Below are 20,081 nucleotides of genomic sequence, written 5' to 3'. Positions count from 1 at the left end.
TCCACATTGGTGACATCTTGTGAGCAGATATTACTTTAATCAATGTTTATAATTAGTTAATAATATTTTATTAATATGTCTCACAAAATGTAGAAGGATTCCCTGATTTTTGTTTTAGTAATTGTTATTTAGAAATGCTTATTCCAGACACATAGCAAACTGACTTTTCTCCTTGTTCTAGGAGCAAAGTTTAAAAAATATCTTGGTCATTCAGCTCATGTGACAAATGTCAGGTGGTCACATGATCATCAGTGGGTTGTTTCCATTGGTGGAGCTGATCATTCCGTCTTTCAGTGGAAATTTGTCCCTGATAGGAAGTTGAAGGATTCTCTTCACATAGCACCACAAGGTGAGTAGCATATAAAATAATTTTATCTAAATATCAGTAGAAAAAGGATATGGAAATAATTTATAAATAGTTGGACTTACATAACTTTGCGAGGCTGTCATCCTTATAACTTTGCAATTGCTTAGCCTAGGTGATACTGTTACCTTAACAGTTTCATACAGAAAATTTGAAAAAAATTAACATTACTGTATTCATGCTAAGTGCCAAGACAGAATTTGCAAGTTTTAATCATCATTGCTATGCCTATATGAATTTTGTACATAATTGAATTATTTTAATTAGTTGAAGAATTATGCAGCAACATGCTTGTACTGGACATGTAAGCAGTGAAATAAGATATAATATCTACATATTTAATTAAACTTCAGAAGTGTTAATAAGTGTCTTTGACCAGTATGTTTGAGATGTTTTAATCAAAGCTATCATTGAAAAAGGATGAGATTTTTGAGACTTTAAGTTAAATGCTTTAAGAACAAGTGTTCTGTCTCTAACTTTCATAATTAATGTTAAAGATCAAATTCTTGATCCTGTGAAGCATAATTCATGTGTTTACTCGCAATAAAGTGATACAAAGTAAACCATGTGGATAATTGTTTGCAGTAGTGGAGCCATATTTTTATCTCCATGAGCATTAGCATAGTACATGAATGACTTTGAACTGTTTGATGTGATTTATTTTATAACTATTAAGTAGGCTAAAGGGGGCACCATTAGAGAATCATAGAAAAGTAGGGCTGAAAGGGACCTCCAGAGGTCATCCAGTTCAACCCCCTGCTCAAGGTAGGAGCATCCTTGTTTTAATACTGGATTGTGATATTGATAACAATTTATAATATTGGATCAGGATGCAGATAGTCACTTAAAGGCAACTTGGGCAGAGTTTAGCTTCCAAATTATAAATAGTGATTCCAATTGATCCTATACCATCAGCCAGAAAATTCATTAGGTACCTAAATTCATTACAAGCTTCCATTTGGATTGTGAAAATTTCCTGAATGTCTATACCAGGGAGGCACCTAAACTCCACCTAAGTCCCCAGAGAGAGTTTAGGTTTATGAAAATCATGCTTAACCACACTTAAGTCAGCTCAGTTGTAACCCTATTACAGTAGTGTTCCCCTGTTGTCTAATAGCCGAAGGTTTAGAGCTGTTATCAAGAACATGACTAGGGTTCTAAGCCCTTCTCACTTTGAAGGGACTTAAATCTGTATTTCCTGGAGTGTCTAACCACCATGTCCTGGAATAGGTCAGGTGACAGTACTCTCCATCCCTCCTGTTGAAGCCAAGTCACTGGATATCCAAGAGTGCAAAAATCTTGCGGCCAAAAGGAAAGCATGCAAGAACGGACCTGCCTTCAGAAAGCATTAGGAGACCATTCTCAAAGCCAAAAGAGGAGTTGTGCATTAGAGGTGAAAGGTGAAATCTAATGGGAAAGCATGGTTTAGGTTCCTATGCTCCTGAGAGAGGAGGGGTTTTAGATACACTATTGTACTTTCCTATTGGCATCCCACAGTCCTCCACTCTCCCTCCCCACATTCAAGGGGGAGGGAAGAAGGGAGAGTGGCTGTTTCCCTCAGAGCTCACCCAGGAGGCAGCTGTCAGGGAGCCCTACTTGGGACCCTACTACTGCTACCATCTGTTAAAGAGCACCAGCCCACCCTGGGTCTTTCAAGGTTGTGGAGACAATTCCCACAGAGATAGCACTGTCACAGCCGTGGTCTGTCCCACAGGGCAGCTCTGTCATGGCAGTTGATTGGTGAATCTGGGCAGAGGCAGCATCGCCACCCCTACAGGAATGACCACTATTGCTGTAAGAGCCCTGGCTTATTCAGAAGCAGCACCCTGGTGCCACCTGGCTGGAGAGCTTGTCTTTGAGGCAGATTTGTAGCTCTTCAGCCAGGAGGTTGGAGCACCCTCATAGTGTTACATTTTTATATTGCTACAAAGTGCTGAGGCACTTTTGCAGATATTCAGGACAGCTTTAGACCCACCTGGTCTAATTCTTCTTTCCTATTGCTTGGGGCATATATAGAAGATATTCTCAATGTACATATCAGTGTGAGACTTGAGCAGATTGTTGGGAATGAACAACCAGGAGGAGGAGGAGGGCATCCTGGAGAATGCAAGAGAAGGCATTATCTGTTGGAGTCTCTGCCTCCCACTGACTAGCTGATGAGCACCTTGTTACTCCACATTAATTTGAATATTTGTTTAGGGTCTCTTGCTGGCTGTAAAAGCCCCTCTTAAATCTCTTTCTTTATCCTTGTTCAGTCATTTATGCTTTCTAATCAACAGTCCTCTCTCTGACATGCACGTACACTTGACCAGTCACAGCTTGGAGAACTCTCATTTGAAGACTTTAATCTTTTAGTAAATACTTTTCTGTCCATAGTCTGGCAATTCTGCAGGAACTGTGCCCATGTATATTATAATGTACACAAGTACTCCCAGTTTAATCACTGTGCTCTGAAGATAACATTCTGAAAATAAGGATCCCCTAAGTGAATCAACTTAGACACAAACAGAAGATGAGGCACTCAGAATCAGTAGTCACTGTTGAAAATGTAATCCTTTATGCTTCAGGTTAAAAGGCAATAATAAGTAGAAAAGAAGACTCTTGCTATTTTTGGAAGAGTTTTGTAATACATATATTTGTCTATAGTCACAGTATTAATCAGTCCATAAAGAATAACTTAAATATTGCATTAGTACAGTTTTTCAAATTAAATTGACACTGCAAAACTGATCTAAAGCAATTTAATTTAAAATTTAAGGTAATTTAAATAATAATACCTAGCTTTCTTGTAATATTTTTTATCAGTAAGTCTCAATTAAAATCAGTTAAAACCAGTTCTTCAAGATTCTTTTTTAAAAATAGTTTCACCTTTCCACATCATACTTCCATAATAAAAACATTAATTAATACCAAACAAAATGTCCACTATTTTCAGTTCAGCTACATGGCAGTCCTTTTCTTTTTGTAGATCAGAAGGTACAACTCCAGGTGCATCTTCATCTACTGTGATTCTGGGTGGAGCCTGGATCACTATTTATGACTGTTTATTTTTTTATGTTAGTGGACAAAAATAAAATATTTTTGCTATTTTTTATGGCTGCATTGGCAGCTTTACACTCAATGGAAAGTTCTTGCTAACATGAGGAGCCTTGCAGGATTAGATGGAATGACCTTTCTAGTGGGGTTATCTTCTCTCAGAAATCTTAGAGGGTGGTAATGAACAAGTACTCTTCTTGATTCTCTCGTTTCGGGTCTCAGAAAGTTCAAACTCATTTCCCCTTCTGCCCAATACGTTTGTGCAGGAAAGACACTGATACACTAGTCACAACATTTAGATACCTGAAATCTGTATTTTACCTAATTAAATACTGAGTTCCTTAGTTTTTCATGAGACTCGTTGGTTTCTCAAGAGATTCATGTAAACCTCTAAACAACAGAGGTCATAGAACTTCCCTGAATTATTTGTTTAAACTAGAGTATAAATTCAAATAGAATGTAACCCCCCCCCCCACCACATCCAGCCTTATTTAAATCAGTTGCTAGTGATAGAGAATCTTCCACAACATTTGGTAAGAAATTCCAATGATTAATTCCCCTGGCTGTTAAAAAACACGTGCCTTATTTTTCATCTGAATTTGTCTAGCTTCTAATTCAAGCCGTTGGATTTTTCTCACCCAACATCTGTATAGATTGTACACTTCAGTGGTGCTTTTTGGCACTTTTAGACTGGGGATTCTCAATTGGGGTGCCACAAGTTTTCTCCACAGTATCAAAAACATTCTGACCTGTTGTGGTCTTTGAGTCCTTTGCAACAGAATTTTTACATAGTCAGAAAAAGAATGAAAGCTAAGACCTGGCATTTTCCAAGGGGTGCCTTGAGTCTAAAAAGGTTGACAACCACTGCTTAGACTGAGGAGCCCTCTTCCTAAATTTCTGTTCTCAGTGTAGGAACTTGAAAACTACAGTCAAGTCACCTGTAATCTCATTAAAGTAAACAAGGTGATTCTCTTGAGTCTTTCATTATGAGGTATGTTTTCCAATCCTTTATCTTTCTTGTACTTTCTTATCTCAATTCCTCTCTCTTTTATTGACATTCATCTTGAATTGTAAACACCAGAACTTGGTGCTGATGTGGTGGTCTACATACTAGTGCTTTATACAGAGGTAATACAATGTCCCTACTTTGACTTGATATTCCCTCTTACATGCATCCAAGTGTAGCACTAGTAACTAACTTTGGGCACAGAATTGCCTGGGGAGCTCACATTTTGCTGATTATCTACCATGATACCTAAGGCTGCTTACAGACATGAACCCCCCCACCCCACAAAAAAAAACAACAACCAGAAAACAGCAACCAACCCAGCGCTTTACTTTCAGCACAGTGCACCCCTGTGCCAAGTGCAGCACATGCTCAGAAGAGGCATAGTATTGGCTTGACCTAGTTCACCCAACATCTGCATAGATAGCATGATTCAGCAGGGCTTTTTGGCACTTTTATCTAATAGCTGATTCAATCAGCTTTAGATAAACCTGCCAAAAAGCCCTGCTGAAGCACCCAATCTATTCAGATGCTGGGTAGCCAGGTCAAACTAACATGCTGCTTCTTCTGGTAAAGTGCACCCCCCCCCCCCCCCCCGGGATGTGTGTTAGTAGCCTATAACTTTATTGGTTACTGCTTCTGAAGACAGAATTCCACATCTGGTGAGTATGGCCTACATTCCTTGAAAGTTGGATCACATTTCACTTGGCTGTATTGTAATACATATAGCTTTCAACTTGTTTAACAGGCATTTTATATTCTTCTGTACCTGTGACCCTTCATTATTTACCACTCCATCAGTATCTGCAAATTTTTATCAGAAATTCTCTTATGTTGTTTTCCAGGTCATTAATAAAAACATTAAAATGAGTAGGGTCAAGAACTCATTTTTTGTGGGACACCACTAGTAAGACAATGGTTGATGATGATTCCTTCAGTTTCAAATGACGTGATACCTGTCAGTTTGCTAGTCTTTAATCTACTTATATTGTCTACTATGTTGACTATTTTAATTCATTCCAGTTTCTTAAAGTCTTTTATACCAGGGCTAATGTCTTAAGGAAGTGTATTATAGTATAGTTGCCATTGGCCAAGTTCGTGGATTACACCAAGATATGGGGTTGTGCGGACACACTCACAGATTGGCTGCAGATACAAGGAGACCTAGACAGACTGGCATGTTGGGCAGGACAGAACCAGATGAGGTTCAACAGAGAAATGCAAAGTGCTGCATCTGGGAAGGAAGAACCCCCAGCACAACTACAGGCTGGGCATCGCTAACCTGACCAGCACTACAAATGAAAGGGATCTGGGGGTAACAATAGACCCCAGTATGAATGTGAGCCAGCAATGCGACGCAGTAGCCGCTAGGGCCAATAAAACTCTTACATCAATCGATGCAACTCCAGTAAATCCAAAGAAATGATTCTCCCACTTTACTCAACATTGGTGTGGCCGCAGCTGGAGTAGCGTGTCCAGTTTTGGGTGCCGCACTTCAACAAGGATGTGCTAAAGCTCGAGAGGGTCCAGAGAAGGGTCACCCACATGATCAGGGACTTGCATGGCAAGCCATTTGAGGAGAAGATGAGGGATCTCAGAGTCTTTAGCCTAAAGAAAAGAAGGCTAAGAGGGGACCTGATTGCAGCTTACCGCTATATCAGAGGCATACATCAGGGGCTCGGTGAACAACTGTTCACCAGGGTGCCCTGGCAGAAAACTAGAAACAATGGCTACAAACTCCTGGAAGATAAGTTCAGGATGAACATTAGGAAAAAATTCTTTACACCTAGGGTATCCAGACTATGGAACAAGCTCCCCCCAGAGGTGGTGCAATCATCTACCCTAGAGGTCTTCAAGAGAAGACTAGACGGTCAACTGGCTGAGGTTGTCTGACCCCAGATGTCTTTCCTGCTCATGCAGGGGGCTGGATCCAGTGATCCTTCAGGGTCCCTTTCAGCCCTATGATTCTATGATTATCTTTATCAACCAAACATGTAATTCATCAGAAAAAGGACCCAGTTAGTCGAGATCTATTTTTTTTATAAGTCTATAGTGATTGTGATTAATTACGTTATCCTCCTTTAATTCTTAGTATTTAGTATTTAATTCCTGTATTATCTATTCTGTAGGGCTGTATGAAGCTTCAGTTGCCAATTTGATTCGGAGGAGATTTGGCCCGATTAGGTGGCCAAATCTCCAAATCTGAATTGAATCGGGAGACGCATTAAAAGGTCCACATTGAATCTGAAGCCTCTGAATTGATTCGGAGAGATTTAGAGATTCAGATCAGCTGGGCAGAGGCAGGCACAGTTGGGTGGCTACAGGTTCTCCCATGGTTCCTCTGGTTGTGCCTGTGGGGGGAGCAGCTGTGCCAGGCAGGGGGAGCTGCAGGAGAAGCCCCCATGGCTTCCCTGCCTGGCCCCATCCCCTGCCTGGCCCCAGCATCCTGGCCCTTAAAAAATAAAAATAAATAAAAAAAAGCCCTGCACTCACTGGCTGCAGCAGTGGCAATCAGGGCCTCTGAGGGCTCGTGGCGGAGCCCCCCTATGCAGTGTGAGGCATAGAGGGGCAGCGGAGATGGGGCCAGGTAGGGCAGCCATCAAATCAGAATCTTTCTGAAAAGTACTTCCGGTCCACTTCCGGGTTCACCACCAAGCATGCAGGGGGGGCTCCCCACGCTCCTGTGGGATGCTCCATCCGCCCCACTATCACAGCGTTCACGAGCTGCACCTGGTACCTTGAGGTATGTAGAAAAAACATTTAAAGCTTAAAGTGTCCATGGCCAGATAGATGATTCTCTGAATCAGCATCGACTCTTCAGATTCGGATTCCGCTGAATAGAATCAGGGACAGTGATCCGAATCAACGAATTGAACCACTGTCCCTGATTCGGGCTTAATCTGAATCGAATACAGCCTGTTTCGCGCACCCCTACCACTCCCCTTCTAGGCTTAATTCCTTCTCTTATTTATGACTGGTAATTCTTAAAGGGCTTAAGACCCAGTCATGTGAACATGTATCTATTTTAACCATGGAAGTTAAAATCTGTTCTCATGCAGATTTCAGGCTTTCAACAGTAAATAGAACACAGTAGTTCCAGTTTTCAAAAGTTATTAAACTTGTATCGACAAAAATGTACTTTTGTGGATACAAATTGTTCGGTTACATGTAATGTAGGAAATTTTATGTTGTCAGCTGATCTGGGTATACAGATATCCAGTTTGTCCAAACATGCTTGTGCTGAATTGGGAACTTTTCCCCTAAAATACAGTTACCTCTGTAACATTAATAATTAGTCATTCCATTTAGAATATATTATTATTATTACCATGGATCCTGGTTTTCTCTGATAAAAAAATTGCAAATTCTCTGATTAAAACCCCCCAAATCTGCGATTTAAATGAAATGCCACTATATATCACTATATATCAATATATTGACCACAAGGTTTCATTGATATATTTACACTTTTAAAGCATTTTGGAAGCCTACCAGTGCCTCAATCATTGTAATAAAATAAATTCTAAATAACTATAAATTTTGGTACTTTTATTTTGGGTTTTTACAATAGAAAATCAGAGCTACCTCTGCCCCCTTAGCTCATGAAACTCAGGTCCAGGCCTCTCACTCCCAAGCCACAGGCCCCCCGGCCCTGATGTGCCCCTCACTCCCCAGGGACCCAGGTCCATAGCCCCCTGTCCCCACGGCAGCTCCTGAGCCCCTGCTGCCACCCATGGGAGGTGGTGGCTGCTGCAGCAGAATGGAGTGTGGAGCCTGGTTCCCCCTCCCCTGTGGTCTTGGGGAGTGGGTGGGGCTGACTCCCCACTGCTGTGCACACTCTGGGGAGGAGCAGGCAGGACACATGCCCCTCAGATCTGTGTGCGGGGCAGGTGCAGGCTGCGCACTGCAGGCTCAGACTCCCCACCCTGCTGCCCTCCCCCCAGAGCCTCCACAGCCCAGTGGGTGGGATCCAGCATGGCAGCGCAGAGAGGGGCTGGGTGGGGAAGCTCCTTGCTGCTATGAGCTCTGCACTGCCCTGCCAATGTGACCCCACACTGCTACCCCCGGTGTTGCTGGGCAGGCAGGGGATGCCTCACCCAGGTGAGGCAGGGCTTGCAGTGGCAAGGAGCTTCCCTGCTTGGGTCTACTCTGTCCTGCCATGTCGAGGCCTACCCACTGGACTGCAGATGCCCTTGGGGGAGGACAACAGGGCAGGGAGCCTGAGCCCACAGTAGGCAGCCCACCCCGTATACACAGCTGGACGGCACATGCCCTACCTCCCCCCAGCCCTCCCAGGAGTGTGCACAGTGATGGGGAGCTGGCTCCACCCCCCTCCCACGCCCCCTGGACAAGTCACCTGCAGCCCCATCCCACTCCTTGCTGGAGCCCTGTGGCCGCACATTCCAGGCTCTAAGCGCTGCCCAGCTGGGCAGCATCCCTAGCCACAGCTTTGCCCAACTCACTCCCTCCCTATGGGGGCCTCAATCCCCACTCCTCTTCCCCCCATCCCTCACCAGACTTATCTGTGGGAGCTGCTCTCCAGGCTGACTGGCAGCCATGTGCATATACATGCACATGGTGCAGGGACCCTGCCTGACTGCCTCCCTCCCACTTCCACCAGCCCCTTGCAGGCTGGAACTCTGCCAGCCTACAGAGAGCCTATGAAAAAGTGCAAGATCTGCGTGTTTCCCTGTTAAAAATAAAAATCCGCTTTTTTCTTTGGTAAAGGGAGAAATGCTCATTTTTACTGTGGGAAACGGGAAACCCAGATCCCTGATTATTAGTAATAATACATGTCAAATTTGGTTTTTTTAGAAAGGAAGGTGAATATAATGTCTGCTATTTCACAGCTGTGGAAGTTGAGAAACACCATTGAGAGAGTCAGAAAGGAACCCAGGTCTTCCATTGAACAGTTAGTTCCCTGTCTGCTGGAGTGCACTGGAATGTCTATGAAGTAATTTAAATACATGAAAGCTAGCTATTAAAAAGAAAAATAAAGCAACATAGTTAAAGTTAAAAGAAAGTACAGGTTAGTGACCTTTTGAATTAGGAGAATGATGAAACTTTCATTGATTTTTATAACAGGTTAGCTAGCAGCTCATGTTATAGTTTATCAGAAGTCATTACAAATTAGAATTACTGAAGTCTTTTTCTGGACTATAGTCTATATTAATTAGGTTGTCTCCTTATTCTTTTTTTTCCTGATTACAGAAAGTCTAGTTGATTCTAATAGTGACGAATCAGATTCAGATCAGTCTGATGTTCCAGAGCTGGACTCTGAAATTGAACAAGAGACTCAGATTACATACCGTCGACAGGTAAGCTCTGAGTTTTAATAGCACAGGAACAGATTCTGACTTATTTCTGAAGATTTTACCTGGCCCTTTTTAAAGGAAACTCTAACATCAATTGAAGTTTTATTGAAATGCAGACTGAGCAAGATCTTTAGGATTTGGCTCATTGTCAGTATCTGATGAATTCAGAATACTCAAATACATCAGAAAGACAGTGGTTGCACACAGTCATAACAGTTTGTCCTACCCTACTGTTTGTAATTAAAAAACAAGTAATATAGCCCTTTGGCTACAGTCATTGCAGATGTCCACAGTGATATCATTGTACCCTTTTTTGTGGAAAACTTTGATAGATGTTTCTCCCCGATACTTGTTCTTCCTGAGACTGTTTCTATTTATCTATATGTATACTCTTTCTTAAAGGTTTACAAAGAAGATCTACCTCAGCTTAAAGAGCAATGCAAAGAAAAACGAAAAAGTGCAGCTTCTAAAAGAAGGGAGAGAGCTCCAGGAAACAGTATAAGACTACACTTTGTTCATGGGTATGAAAAATTGGGCTTTTGTCTAAAAGCAGACTGGATAGATGTCAAGCTAACAAGCCAATAAATCAAGTACAGCAAAAATATCAGAATAATACACTTTATAAACAAATAGCAACAAATACAAAATTTACAGATTTAAGTGAAGTCATTCAAGATTAAGTTCAAATGCTTCATGTTTCATGTTTTTACAGCCATAAAAGGCTTACTGCTACTTTTACAAAGAGAAATGGTTGTACTGTCAAGTTACAAAGTTCTGATATAGATTCTACTGGAATCTCAGTTGGTGTCTCATTATCTTGATAATGGTTTCTAAATATAGGACTCAAATATCAGCTCCTGCTGCATATTTTTCAGTATCTGGAAAAGAATTCTTCCCTTTATATGTGTTTTATTGTGTTAGTATCAGTAGAGACTTTTTAGTTAAAGTTAAATAAGACAGGTTTCAATCTATTTTTCTAGATGCAAATAGAGCATAACCTTTCCAAATATTTTTTTTGAGTACACAGCTAATGTTTAGCAGATTTTACAAATAAATGTATGTAGTGAATCACTTAAGTTAATTCATAAAGTCCTTTTAAGACAGTTAACCTCCGGCTTCTAGCCTGGGCCACTGCAGGTATGTGGCTGCATTTCCAGAATCAAAAGTGAATCACTTGCAAATTGGTTCAATCTAGGCAGGATAGACTAACCTGCAAAGATTAAATCAGTTCAGGCTCAGGCTTTTTGAATGTCTGTACTTAGGCCTGAGGAAACTTTTTTTTGAGAATTCTAATATGTGCTTTATAAAGCATATGGTAGAGCACTTAGCTGTATTTAATGGTGCTTGGGTTAAGAACTCAGACTAAGCCATCCTATACAAAATGTATCTTAGAGAAAATTCAGATTTTGGAGTGCTTTGTCCTTTCTTTCAGACCAGAAGTAAAACTTCATAGGTAAGGGAGTAGAGTGTGTGTTGAGTTCTAGCTGGTTGCTAAATGGATATACAGGTGACTAATGAAGAATTCAGGCTGAACTACACTTTTCTTTCAGTGCCTATGCTGTTATCAGTAAGTTGGCCTATTTCCAGATGAATATTAAGCAGGCTCACTGATTCAAGAAATGTTTTGGGTTTTTTTATTTTCTTCAGGTGCAATGAGCATTCCGTAGCTCTCTGCACAAGATCTAAAATGTGCTCCTTGAGAGACAAGGAAATAAGATATGAACTCATTTCTTTATTTTCTGTGTGGCGGGGGGGTGTGTGTGTGTGTGTGTGTGTGTGGTTTTTATTTGTATTGGTTTGTTGTTGTTTTTTTAACTTCAGTGTAATATTTGCATACGTGGTCATGAAACGTAATGCATTCTTTTCTGTCTAGGGCACTATTTCCAATATTTCCTTTGTTACCTTTGATCACTTCCTGTATTTGGAAATGCTATAAACAGTAATATAGGACATAAGACAACCTTTGACTGTTATGGGTTAGGAGAAAACTTCACCTGTGAATAGGTTTCTCCATAATGGCATTTTATCTTAAGATATTTTGATATATAAACTCTCAGACATAGGGGACTGCACTCAGTGGAAGGCTTGTCTGGACTGATGTGTGAGCAGTCATTCTGGTATTTTTATTTGAACATGTCACTTCTTATTTGAACATGCCAGGTGATATTAAAGCAAATGAAAACACATGATTCTAAAATTTTGAAAAATTTGTGTTCAAAACATGCTACATATCATGCCAGGCTGGCTTCTGTAATATACAAAGATCAAATGAGAAAATAGGGCATAAGCATAAGGGGCGTGTGTGTTAACTGCCCATGAAGTGATACAGTAAAACCTCATTAGTTTGATATTGGATCATTTGAAGTATTAGATACTTTGAAGCTATTGTCATTCCCTAACTGAAAGGATAGGTTTTTGTATGCTTTAGGATATGGATAATTCAACATACAGGTTCTTTGAAATTTGAAACCCTTTTCTGGTCCCCTGGACCAGAAAAACCTCATTACTTTGAAATTTGAAGTCATTTTGTAGTCCCTTGAATCAGGAAAAGCTCATTCAATACTTTGTTTATCATTAAACTGCTGCCAGAGGCAGCATATGTTTAGTTATGGGAACCAACTACAAAGTTGGTTGAATGCAGCCCATACTAAGCATTCCCATAGAGCAACTAGCACAAGGCCAAGGTCCATACTTATTTAATATGCCAGGTATGGAGTTGCACTATCTGAATATATCCATTGTGCTGTGTCCCCCTCAGTGCTGATCCTTCTTTCAGGTTATAGTGAGCCACAACATCAACTACATTTCAACTTCCTTTTTACTCCCACAGCTGAGCAGTGTTGTTTTTTTTTCATTGCCAATGATTCCTATTTCTTTGTCAGCCTTAAATGTCCAGCAAATGTTACCAAGTGTCTATGTAGATGAGACGCTCTGTCACCCACTTTCTTGGCCTGTCTTATGTGACTGGTGTGGCCCTGCATGGGATGGAGCTGGACCAGGTAGCCCCCTTCCTCATATGAATATACATTTTTGGAGGGTCTCAAGAGTTGAGACATGAACACCCAGTTCCAGTCATGAGTGGAGGACTAATTAGCATGTGGACCCTTTGTGGGGGTATCTGGAGTACACACATGTACTGATCAGTTCTGGGCTGTGAGATCACCATGGTTTGAAACACTTCTGAGTCTGCTGGGGTTAGTGGTGACACATATGGGGTATATGGGAGTGCATATGCACCCCCTGAGAGTGCTGGTGTACCCCTTGTCAGCCAGCGTTCCCAGGCAGGGGGGGCAGGCAAGAGTGCTGGTGCCTCCCATGAGAGTGCCAGCTGGGGAGTGCGCCAAGAGAAGCAGTCTCCCCGCGGCTGATCCTGCCGACCTGGAAGTGCCAGTGGTGCGCTGCTGCCAGTTGCATGTTGGTAGGATGGGCCGCAGGGGGACCCCCCCCAAGCCTGCAGGATCGGGCATGCCGATTACTAACTCTAGTTGGACGGGAGGGAGGGGGAAGTGCCCCCCCAACTTAGGAGGCACCAGTTGTCCATGGTGGGGCCCAGCCTCATGAACCATACTGTAGATCATAAGCCTTTTGGCTTTAAACTAATACCTTCTACGCTTACATTCTGCATAAACATACATAGAAGTATTTTTCAGGAGTGTGTTTATCAAGTTCCTATGAAGGGAAGTTCCTATGCCAAAACAGGCAGTTTACAAAAAAGGCAGTTTACAAACAGGCAGTTTACAAAAAGATAAAATGAAAGCAGTGATTATATAACAGGGGTTTTCTGTTAACATTCTGTTTAAGACCTGCATGGCCTCCTGCATAACTAAGTCTGTATATACCATAATAATCTGTATATGTGCAAATTATCATGGGTACTTTTAACTCATTTATTTCAAAGTTGCTATTTGTTGGTCCCCTGTATTTTGAATTAACAAGGTTTTCCTGTACTCAAATGTGTCCTGGAAATTACACTTGTTTTTGCACTGTATCTGTGACTTGTTAATATGCTCTCAGATGGAATTTCTGGATACATGTACATTTCTATCATGGCATGTTGCCAGCAATGACACAAGTGAAGCTAGCTGCTGAAGAGAGTGGGGTATGAATAACTGCCACTACAAAAACATTGATATCTTTGGGTTATTTGTAAATTTTACCCTTCTGCTCAAGATACGAGCACTGTTATAGGCAGCTCCAACTTTGACTTCTGAGTGATTCTCTGCACTGGGTTCAAAAAATTTTCCTGTTGACATTTTGAACAGGAGGTAGTGAGTTTTGAAGATTTCTAACATCTGGCAAACTACAGGCAGGTAGGGTATAGGTTTTGTTTTTCTGGACACAATAGTTTTTGGAATGTTGCCTGTGAATTGGGTATAGAACTGTAAATTGAGACTTGCTGTCGGTAACCTTAGTATCCTGTTGGTTTTTTAACTGGTTGTGGAAGCCAAAATAGCAGGAGTAGGTTTTTTTTTTTAATGATATGATCTTTGTTTTTTGACTGTCTTAGGCCTCCTCTACAATGTGCAAGTAAAGGCACAATGGGATCTAATGCATAATTCACATAAGCACACCGCCTGCCATGCCACACATGCATGGCAGGAGGCACGAATATGGGATTGTGCATTAGATCCCACTGTGCCTTATTGCTGGTGCAGGGGGCTCCCCCTGCATGAGCAAGAAGCAGGCTTCTGCAGCTGGGAGCCTAACAGACCCCAGTTGAGGGGCTTCCAGCTATAGAGGCGCCCCACATGCCCCAAGGCTGGAGGATGGCTGCTGTGGCAATTTCCACCCCCAACTGGGGATGCAGGCAGTGGGTTGCTGCAGGGGTATGCCCCCCAACCCCAGGGTGTGTGAAACTCCTACCATTAGAGGATCACTGTGATCTTCTGGCCCCAGGGGTTTTATGTACCCCTGAACCTTAGAGATCGCAGCAGCAGTGATCCTCAGGGTCTAGGGGTTTCACACGCCCCCAATCCCTGAGGATTGTGCCATCCATGATCCCCAGGGTCTGGGGGTTTCACTTGCCCCCGAGCCTTGGGATTGTGACTGCCATAATCCCTAGGGGTCAGGAGTTTTTTGCGGGGTAAGGTGCACCCCTGTGGCTGGGAACCCCATCAGCTGATAGGACTTCCAGCAGCAGGGGAGACCCTGCTACATGTGCAAAGTAAAGCTCAATAAAAACCACATATAAAGTTTGTACACATTTTTGAAGTCTAACTTTATAACTGATTAGAGCTTTTTATTATGTGATAGCTACTTTGCACATGTAGCTGGTCTCCTTATCATTGTGCAATTAATCAGTTAATTATGCAATACCTGTAATGTGTAGAGAGGGCTTTATGTGTTATGCAGGTGGATCACTTGAAGATTACTTGGAAACTTCAGCTAGTTCAGAATATATAAATCAATTTATTTTGCAATGCTTTTGTTATGGATCATGTTGTGCTTATGTTGCAGATACTTTCACTGGCTGCTGCCAAGTTACTTCATTCGATTCCAATGATTGTTTTTGAACTGTAAAGATTTTTTTATGTTTTGGGCCCTATTTGCTTTGGATTATTTGAGCACTTCTTTTTTTTTTTTTTATCTTCTGGTTATTATGGAAGACCTTTCTGAATACTTGGACATAAGCTGAAGGGATTCTTGAGGAAGGTTGGAGTGGTTTTATTTGTTGCTAAGTGGTGTTGTTTGCACAGTTTAATATATGCATCTAACAGTTGATAGACATGTCTCAGAAAACAGATAAAATAAAATCCTGTAAAAGTAGTTATAGTATAGAGAATTATTTGTCAGGCATTTCAAGTACATTTTGGATGTCACAAACATCCTTGTTGGAGAGATCATTTTCTTTTTTGGTTTTACTAACCATGATTTAGACTTATATCAAAAAACTTCTAGATAATGACTTGGGAATATTCTGTACCAGTGAATTAATATGAGTACAAGCAACTGAAAGGTTATTAGACTCAGTCAAGCCTCTGTTTTCTTTCTGTCCTCCTACTTTTTACCATATGTATCTGTTCTTTAGAAACTAGATTTACTGACTTGCTAATTGTACAGTTTATGGTAAAATCTGATCTGCTCTTTAATGTTCCATTTCTTTAAGTTCCCTCAGGCAAATTTTAAGAAACTTTTCAAGTTCCATTATTTCTAAAACATTTTTGAGATGTGCAGATTCCTGTAGCTACTTAATTAAATAATCTGATTTGTGTTGTGTATTCAGAATAACTTTCTAGATATTTTTCCAGTAATACTCGCACTTCTGTGGCTTCAGAGTTGACTTGGGTTTTAGTAACAAAGTTATTTTAAACTATTTATATTATATATATCACATAGTATGAAACATATAAAACAAAGTAGCCCTTAATAGTTTCCTTGATAATGGTATTGCATTATGATAGATCATCAAAGATTTTGCACCTGCCTGTGAAAATAACAAAACTCTGTTTTTTGCCATGAAACAGAACGATCCATCTTCTCAAAATGGTTTACCAGTACATACACAATTATTGGCTTGGTTTTAGGTCTCTCTTGTGTTGACATTCCTTTGCTTCAGCAGCTGCTACCTTTTCTCTCACTGTCACTGCTTTTTTTTCTCATGAATTATACTCTCTTACTCTACTTGGAATTGTTCCCATTCTAGGTTACAGTTTCTCTAGTTGCTTTACCTTTACCTCTTAGAGTCTACTTCAACTTTCCTTAGGTTATTGGATCAAGTTCAGCTCACTGCTCCTTCTTCTCCTTTGGTTTCTTGTCCTTTCTGGATCCCTTTACCATTCAAACTTTCAGTTATTAATTGTATCCCATTCACTGAGGCTGTTTATACTCTACTCTGGCAAGCAGGTTGAATTCATTGCTTTAGGTATGGTTTCTCCAAGGTTAAGCCTCATTTTACAACTTCTAGTCTCTTATTTCTAAATCATCATATATTGGAGAGGTGAAAATTTCTGTTATGACTTATTTGAATAATCTGCTTTCTGCTCTATATTCAGTCTTAATTTCACTAGAATTTTTTTTTTCCCAAGCATCTCTCTAAAATGTTTTACGCTGGACCACCTTTTGTTAATATCTTATCTTCTCTATATTGTATAATTACATGATTCTAAGATGAGGTTCCCCCCATTTAACATTGGGGTAAAAGCCCCCCATCTTTAGAATTAAGTATGGGGGGGGGAGGGGCAGGCAGCTAGTGTGGCTTGGACTTCATCCCCTACCTGCAGCTGGGGCTGTAGCCACAGTTGCCTCGCCCCCCCCACAACTTCTGCACCCCTGTATCTCCCCCCACCCCATGCAGAATCTGGGGCTGGGGCACATGACTTATGAAAAGAGCCTGAGGGAACTGGGATTATTTACCTTGGAGAAGAGAAGACTAAGGCGGGATTTAATAGCAGCCTTCAGGTACCTGAAGGGTGATTCCAAAGAGGATGGAGCTAGACTGTTCTCAGTGATGACAGATGACAGAACAAGGAGCAATGGCGTCAAGTTGCAGCAAGGGGAGTTTAGGTTAGATATTAAGTAAAACTCTCTAACGAGGAGGGCAGTACAGCACTGGAACGGATTACCCAGAGAGGAATGTCCATCCTTAGAGGTTTTTAATATACAGCTAGACAAATACTTGAGTGGATGATCTAGTTGGTGATGGTCCTGCTTTGAGCAAGGGGTTGGACTAGATGACCTCCTGAGGTCCCTTCCAACCCTAACTTTCCACGATTTTATGATTCTAAGTTTTCCCCATACATAAGGAGAACCATGGAGGAAACTGAGGAAGAAGGTGAGCATTGGATGAAAAAGGGTAGGATTGCTGGTATATCACAATGGGTAAGTAGGAGCAGTCTAAGTCAAGGGTGCCCAGCTCCCAGCCCATGGGCCAGATTCAGCTCCATTGCTTCCAAATGTCTGGAGCATGGAGAGCCCTGTGGACCAGATAATGTGCATGCTAACTTGCCTGGGCAGAGGTGGTGCTGGAGCCCAATCCTGATGCTCAGAGGCCTGATCCAAGTGCATGGGGATGGTGCTGGGACCTGATCGTGGCATGTCGGGTCCAACCAGGGCCATGCCAGGTGTAGACAGCACAGGGCTGAATCCTGGCACATGAGGCCTGATCTGGCCCACAGACAGGCCCTGCATCACTCACCTAGCTCATAGGACCAAAAGCTTGAGCACTGATCTAAATTATGAAGTTCCTTAAAGTATAAGGTTAGAAGCTTGTATGGACCTTAATAGGAAACAGGTGAAAGGACTTAAAGAAAGGGCTCATAGCTTACAAATAGACTTAAGAAAGGGAGTGGAGTTATAGTGTGGAAGCTATGAAATGGTGAGGTAAAGGTGGATGCTTTTCACTTTGTGGATGCAGGAAAAAAGCCCTATTTCAGAGATGTTGTTTAAGACTGAGAGTTGGGATATAAATGTAGCTGGAATGTCGAGGCCAAAGTTAGAAGTGCTAGTGACTGGGATGATTATGGTAGTATCCATTAGGAGGGACAGAACTGGGGATGGTACAAAGAAAAAGACTTGGGAGGAAAGATCAAGAGAGCTGTTTGCTACTAGAAGTGTTCTTTTAAATTACACCCAAGACACAGGATGAGATATGGGTGAGCATGGGCATTTCTGTCACGTATCAGGACATTCTAATATTTAACAATGTTTTTCCGAATTAAAGTTTAAAAAAGATGGATTTAAAGACAAGGAAATGTTTTATTTCAATATTTTTATTGAAATTAAATATTCTGAGTTAGTTCAACATTGAACTACACATGGCTGTAATGCAGTAGTGCCTTATGGGAATTTTGCCTTCACACTGTCATTGTTCCCAGCAAAATTTTCCACAGTGTTTTTTCCAGGCATGTGACTCACATTGTTCTCTGCACAGCTTGGTTAAAGTAGAGACTTGTGCATCATGGGAGTTGTAGTCCAGTTTAAAACTCCAGCCTATAGGGGACGTGAGGTATGGGATATCACCACCGCACAAGCAAATATAATTAATATTGAACTGACATGAAAAAAGAACCATAAGTTCAGTTCAGCAAACTGAAGTGCCTGGGTTCCTACCAAACCAACCTAACACAAAAGTTTTATTTCTTTTCCTGATGGCAAGTTAAAAAAAATTGTAAAATCAAAATTTTGCTGCAGAAACATGTAATTTTATAGAATCTGCTTATTTTGGCAGAAACATTTTTTCCCCCTGAAAATTGTCAGTGGCTTTTGCAAGGATTCTGGTTGTTTTTGGAGTAGATTATTCATCCTAGCATTCTAGCAAAACTGTAGCCTGTGTAATTGTATGCTCCCTGCCTAAATTCCCCCTGAAGTTTCATTTGGAAAAAAAAAATCTTTGTTGTAAAAGGGTACTCCTAAATAAGTCTCTTGTAAGCTAATGGTAGATGTAATGATATCTGTACATTAATTACATTTTGTAAGTGGTATCTTTTGGGAATAAAGAAACTGATAATTTTAAGGGATCAAAGTAGTAATAGGTAAAACCTAATGAATTACATACCAAACTTAAGAACTGAATTCACTTAGCATGTTTTTTCTATAATTAAATACTTAGCATCTCTATTTGCAATCTTGAGATAAAAACTAGATTTTTTTTGTATTAGTTACAGAGGTTACGACTGTCGGAGTAATCTATTTTATACTCAGACTGGTGAAATTGTATACCATGTTGCAGCAGTTGGTGTAGTATACAATCGACAGCAGAACACACAGCGCTTTTATCTCGGTCATGATGATGACATCCTCTGCCTTTCTATTCATCCCTTAAAGGACTATGTGGCAACAGGCCAGGTAAGATGCATGTTTAGTGCATTAGACATCTGAAGCTATTTTAGCAAATGTATAAAAAAATATTTAGGATCTCATAATGTACAAATGTGTCACAGAAGGTTTGAATTGTGTTGGAGACAGGGTGAGGTTTAAGAACTGATAAAATCCATCTTTTCCCATATGTTTTGTTCAGTTACTTATGATGTTTTAAGTGTTTTTTATGATAATAAATGATGAATTAAAATAAGTACAAAAGTTTTAATTTTTTTATTTTTAAACCACATTTTATTACTTCACCACTGAAAAATGGGAAAAGCCCTATGAAAATAATGTTTTTTGGTTGTTAAAGGAAGCTATCAGAAACATTTATCTTGTGTTCTGGGCATCCAGTTTAGCCTGTGCCTGATTAAGTTTTTGATTTATCTTATGTCCATATTTCTCAAAACGTCAGTTCTGTTTAAGTGACATTTCATCAATCTCTAAGCAACAAACACATTTAGTGCCTATTCCAGTCCATTATTTTAAACTTCTGCTTTCTTAGGTATTGTTTTCACAACAAGAATCCAGGGTTTGATTTGGGAAGAAGATTTTGATTTTT

At 40.8% G+C, this 20,081-nt stretch overlaps 1 protein-coding gene across 1 annotated transcript in view; it reads left to right on the top strand.

Moving 5' to 3' along the window:
• The window catches only part of EML5 (EMAP like 5), a 231,977-nt gene that overhangs the window by 94,742 nt on the left and 117,154 nt on the right, over nt 1-20,081 (top strand). The window contains exons 11-14 of the mRNA XM_019481686.2: nt 182-349; nt 9,618-9,724; nt 10,124-10,242; nt 19,318-19,504. Of these exons, the coding sequence (XP_019337231.1) occupies nt 182-349; nt 9,618-9,724; nt 10,124-10,242; nt 19,318-19,504 (581 nt within the window). The remainder of the gene's footprint in view (nt 1-181; nt 350-9,617; nt 9,725-10,123; nt 10,243-19,317; nt 19,505-20,081) is intronic.

This window comes from Alligator mississippiensis, chromosome 2, assembly GCF_030867095.1.
Source record: "Alligator mississippiensis isolate rAllMis1 chromosome 2, rAllMis1, whole genome shotgun sequence".
Lineage (NCBI taxonomy): Eukaryota > Metazoa > Chordata > Crocodylia > Alligatoridae > Alligator > Alligator mississippiensis.
This window is presented reverse-complemented; position numbering and strand designations above follow the sequence as displayed.